Genomic DNA, 5,822 nt, shown 5'->3' on the forward strand with positions numbered 1-5,822 from the left:
AAGACTTTTGATTTAGTTGATGATCTTTCATTGTAAACTAAAACTGAAACAAAAACAGAGAACGGAAAAAAGGGAATGAAGGGTGGGCTGTAGAGTTTGGGAGGAAATATAGAACAGGGAGAAGGGGAAGGGAAAGGAAAGCAAAGGGTGGGGCTATGGAGTTTCAGAGAAAATATAGAAGAGGGAGACGGGGAAGGGAAAGGGAAAGGGAAGGGAGGGGCTGTGAAGTTTCAGAGAAAATATAGAATAGGGAGAAGGGGAAGGGAAAGGGAACGGTGGCGGATCTGTACAATACAAAACCGAGAATAGGAAAAAGGGGGAGGATGAATTTTTTATTTTTTCAAATCTGATATATTTTGTAATTAAATTATTATATTTTATAAATAAAAAAAGTATTCTTATGTTTTATAATATTTAATCTTAAATAGTATTATTAGCATTTTACCTTGTGCGTATGACCCTTTCTTCTCTGGATCCGGATGCCCATGTGGCCCACTTTGCCAGCCCATACCACCGCACAAGTTACGACATATACAACCACTTTATCTGCATTTCACTTTCACTTTCACTTTCCCCATTGTTTTCTTCTCTTCACATTTCATTTCTCTGTTGCAAACCAAGAACTCTCATTCACAGAAAGAAGAGAGAAACTCTCATTCACAAAAAGAAGAGAGAATCTTTGTAAACCATGGCAAAATTAGTAGCATTTTTCGCAATTTGCTTGCTCTCTGCATCAATTGTTTCAGCCACTTTTGTGGGCAACCCTTTCCTTGTGAAGGGAAAAGCTTACTGTGACACTTGCCGTTGCGGTTTTGAGACCCCTGCCACTAAGTACCTAGCCGGTAACTGCACCACTCCTTTACTCCTATTTATTATTTCATATATATTTTAACTGTTTCACTTCCCCCACATTTGTGATCTGTATAAGGTTCTAACTCATTTGAGTCATTTTCTTGAATGGGGTTTACAGATCCCGTTTGTAGATCTACTAGTAGCTTAATTTTACTAGATACTGTGTAGTCCATTGTCGTGGCTAAGCTCAAGATTCCAAAAAAATCTTCTTTCTAGCTTTAAATAATCTGATTTGAGACAAACTAGTTCTAAATGTGGCAGATCTGCCATCAAACACATTTAATAATGTAATATACCTCGCTAGGGCAACATAAGTTCTTTGCTTTGCTGTTGAAGAATTTTGGTCCCGATATGTTCAGACGGAATGCCTGAGAGGAGATTACTACAACCTTTTTTATAGGGCTTTTTTTCATTTTTGTCTTTTCAGCCGAAATTAATTTCGGGCGGTAGCCAAAATATACATGACATATACACTGATTATGTATTTGTAGGTATATTATATGTATATTTATGTATACCTTATATATATATATATATATATATATATATATATATATATATATATATATATATATATATATATATATATTATATGTATACTTTTACTTGATGTACAAAACCTAGGCTATTATTTTTGGGAAACTTACCAATATGTACAGTTGGGCTAAACTTATTTACTAATATGGCCGAAATTTCCAAACTTATACACTGATTATGTATATCATCGTATGTTATATGTACAAATATACAAACCCTGTACATTTGGCCATATTTTGTAAACTATATCACTCAAAGGCATTGGGCTGTGATTTTTCCATCATTTGACCGGTCCAAAAATGTAGTTATCCCGACATATTATATCCACGTGATATAAATTTTTCTTGTTTTACTGGCAGGCGCAAAGGTTAGAATTGAGTGCAGGCACAGGGTGACTGAGGCACCCACTTACACAGTTGAAGGTGTGACCAACTCTAAAGGAGAATACAATATCTTGGTTAACAGTGACCGTGGTGACGATGTCTGCGATGTCGTCCTTGTTAAGAGCTCCGATCCCATGTGTGCCAAGCCCAATGCCGGCCGTGATCGTTCTCGTCTCATCCTCACCCGCAACAATGGTATGATTTCCAACACCCGTTTTGCCAACGCTATGGGTTTCCTCCGCGATGAGCCTCTTTCTAGCTGCACTAAGATCCTCCAGCAATATCAATTGACGGAGGACCAATTTTAAAGATATACAAGTCGTTCTTAGTTGTGATGATGCTACCTTTACTTTTACCTTATATCAAAAAAAATAAAAATTGTGATGATGGTACCCTTATGTTCGTCATCGTTTCTGGATGTTTTGCATGTGTCCATTTTGCTTAACAATATATTTTAATGGCTCGTTAAATTTGTTACTACTACTTGATCATGTCAGGAATCTCTTTCATTTTGTGAGACCTACTTAACCTTATAATTTAATCTATTTGGTTCTATGCTTTCTGATAATTTGTTTATACCAGTTAAATATTTGTCCCAATGGATTGTTTTTGAATTGCTTTCTATGGGCGCTGTCTACGAGTGGTTTTGGGGTAGGGTGCGGCGATTTCCTTGTTTTTGTTTGTGTTCTTTTATTTCTTTCCAGTTCCTCCCTACTGACAACTTCATGTTGTTACCTCTTTAAAGAATTTTCAACTACCATCATAAGAAGCTTTCAGGACACACATGAAGGAAAAGGAAAAATCAAATTTCGAGCAGGGCTCTGCAAATTGGGGTATATAACGATTTTTAGCATAGTCGATTGTAGCCCCTACAATTGTAGCTCCACAGCAACCAGTCTTGAGAATCCTGTCAGGGTGAAAAAAAAAGAACATTTTTTTGTGTATCTTTTGATTTTCTTGATATTCCTTTTTTTTTTGTTGGTAAAATTGATTTTTTTCCCCCTTTTCACGGACAAAATCTCAACGTTCAAAAGCTATTTTATTAGCTAACCATGACAAAGATATTTAATTCAAGCAAGAGAACTGAAGCTCGAATCAAGTTAGATGAAGCTGATCAGGAGCTTGAGGCTCGGGAGGTTCTATAGTGGTTCAGGCGACGTCCAAGCTAACAAACACAAAGGGAATAAATGAAGCAAAGATATAGGAGCAGAAAAGTTATTATCTTATTTGATGAATTTTAGTGACATATCAGTCCCTAACGTACTACTAAAAATCCCTAGGTTATCGGGTAAACCACTTTGTGGAGAAGAATAAGGCAAATGACCTCTTGAATCTTGAATAAAGGATCAGGAACTTTGACTAGGTTAGAGGTAAACATGGGTTGGTAGTAAGCCCGTTAACCGGTTTGAACCGGACCGGACCGGTAACCAGTTAACAAACCGGCCGGTTTTCGGTTCAAAAACCGAAACCGTCCACCGGTTTCGGTTTACCGGTTAAATAACCGAAACCGGATCAGTCCGGTTCAAAAGTGGCAAAATCTTTTTTTTTTTTTGTATATTATAGTATTTATTAGTATATTGTAGGTATATTTACATATGTTATATTTATTTATAAGTAAGGTTTATATATTAACTGACTAACAACAATACAGGCAGCATATATATATATATATAAAGTTATATGCTTAAGTTATACTACATATACCTAAAATATACTAAGAATATACTTATATATATATATATCAATATACTTAGGTTATATAACTTATATATATATATATATATATATATAAATATATGTTTAAGTTATATGTATACTATATATACTTATATATTATAACTTAAGTTATTTATAGCTTAGTTTTTTTTTAAGTTTATAAATTTGTATTTTATAAATTAAGTATATTTATATTATAAGTATATTTTAGTTATTTTTCAAGTATATAACTTTCTAGTTTTTAATTTAAGTAGATTTATATTATAAGTATATTCTTAGTATATTTTAGGTATATTCCTAACTTAATATAAGTAAAAATATGAATACAAATAGAAGAAAGCTCAATGAGTCATATGTTTAATTCATTCTTGGATAACGTTTATTTGCAAGATGTAGTTTTTTTTTTAACTTGCAAATAATACATGAGTTGCAAAGAAATAGTAGAATAAAATCACCAATTCTCAATCATTTGGTTAATTTCCCCCATATCATATTCGGCCATGGAGATATCTTCAAAGCCTTCCATTTGGTCTGGTCCACTTGCTATCAAATCTTCAATCTCTTCCTCTTCGCCTTCCTCCGCTTCTAAGTTTTGGTTGCGTCGCTCCGATCTAATCCAATCGCGAATGCACACTAGTACTTACAAGATAAAGCCGGATAATGAGTGTCTGTGGTCTCCAATTTGTTGTCTTCCTTGGCTAAATGCACTCTCCGAAGCCACGGTTGATACTTGAACCGTAAGGATATCTCGAGCCATTCTTGAGAGTATCGGATGACTTGCCTTGTATTTCTTCCACCATGCTAAGACGTCCAGCTCATCTAGTTCCTTGATATCCACATTTGGCTGCATCAAATAAAAGTGATATTCATCAAAGTTTGCATTACAAGAAGGAGTTGGATGTGAATATAAAACTTTTAAACCCGACAAGCCCTTTTTGCTACTTTGAGAAGTAGTAGGGCGTGGAGCAACGGGTGTAGCATGTTCTTCCAAATTAGAATAATGAGTAAAAAATTTTCTAAACTCGTCATCAATAGCGGTTTCGGCTTCAGCTAAAGATGGTTGAACTCCCTCTTCAATTTCTAAAAATGTATAAATTTGACCAACCAATGCTTTAGTATAAGACACTTTTAAACAAGGATTTAAAAGAGAACCCAATATAAATAAAGTTGGGATGGGAAAAAAATACTTCTTAAATTTTGTTGTCATATCAAAAATAGCCGCTTGATAACCGGGTTTATATTTATACTCTTGTAAAACTCTAGCTATTTCCGCTAAGTAGGCTAAAATTCTGGTTACCGTGGGATAGAATTGTTTAGAAAAAAGCAACAGTTGCTTTATAAAAAATTTGGCTTAATACCTAGATGGACCCTTAAACTTGGCATGTTTTGTAAGATAGGCATATAAACTTATAAGGTGACCAGATAGACACTTAAACTTACTCAAAGTGTATTTTTCAAGTTTTTCAGTTGTTTTGAAAACAAAAACTATATTTTTCAAACACTCACAATTTTCATGGCCAAACAAGCCCTAAATATATCACAAAATATTTTTTTAAAAATGCAAAAATAAGGCAAACGCATATACATGAGACTATAAATGTGCACTTAAACCAATAAATACTCGCTAATCGCAATTTTGCAGCTTTCAATTAACTCGGATTTTTTTTTTACACTTGAATAATTAAAAAACAATAACTTTAACCAATAAAAATCCTTAAAAAAAGAAATTTCAAATTAAGAAATTTCTAAGTTCAGTATTTCAAGTGTAAAAGAAATTTCAAATTAAGAAAACTGTAAAGCCGAGAAGAAAATCCTTAAAAAAAAGAAATTTCTTAATTTGAAATTTCTTTTTTTAAGGATTTTTATTGATTAAAGTTATTGTTTTTTAATTATTCAAGTGTAAAAAAAAAACCGAGTTACTTGAAAGCTGCAAAATTGCGATTAACGAGTATTTATTGGTTTAAGTGCACATTTATAGTCTCATGTATATGCGTTTGCCTTATTTTTGCATTTTAAAAAATATATTTTGTGATATATTTAGGGCTTGTTTGGCCATGAAAATTGTGAGTGTTTGAAAAATATAGTTTTTGTTTTCAAAACAACTGAAAAACTTGAAAAATACACTTTGAGTAAGTTTAAGTGTCTATCTGGTCACCTTATAAGTTTATATGCCTATCTTACAAAACATGCCAAGTTTAAGGGTCCATCTGGGTATTAAGCCAAAAAATTTCTAAGAGTTCAACACATTCCTTAACATCTTCCCAATTCGTAAAATTTAACCAATCATCACTATTAATATTATATTTGTTGTGAACTTGTTGTATGGGAATCCTA

At 33.2% G+C, this 5,822-nt stretch overlaps 1 protein-coding gene across 1 annotated transcript; it reads left to right on the forward strand.

Annotated features, from left to right (window-relative positions):
- Positions 1 to 544: 544 nt before the first annotated feature.
- On the forward strand, positions 545 to 2,340 carry LOC132637810 (protein DOWNSTREAM OF FLC-like). The gene is made up of 2 exons (XM_060354843.1): positions 545 to 842; positions 1,749 to 2,340. The coding sequence occupies exons 1-2, from the start codon at positions 689 to 691 to the stop codon at positions 2,078 to 2,080; spliced, it is 486 nt and encodes a 161-aa protein (XP_060210826.1). The 5' UTR covers positions 545 to 688; the 3' UTR covers positions 2,081 to 2,340.
- Positions 2,341 to 5,822: the final 3,482 nt, after the last annotated feature.

This window comes from Lycium barbarum, chromosome 1, assembly GCF_019175385.1.
Source record: "Lycium barbarum isolate Lr01 chromosome 1, ASM1917538v2, whole genome shotgun sequence".
In the NCBI taxonomy this organism is placed as follows: Eukaryota; Viridiplantae; Streptophyta; class Magnoliopsida; order Solanales; family Solanaceae; genus Lycium; species Lycium barbarum.

What these genes read in the sequence shown, in the direction of transcription:
- LOC132637810 (XM_060354843.1), top strand. Translation starts at nt 689, where the DNA reads ATGGCAAAATTAGTAGCATTTTTCGCAATTTGCTTGCTCTCTGCATCA. An exon ending in TGCCACTAAGTACCTAGCCG is followed by an intron (nt 843 to 1,748) that starts GTAACTGCACCA and finishes TTTTACTGGCAG; the next exon opens with GCGCAAAGGTTAGAATTGAG.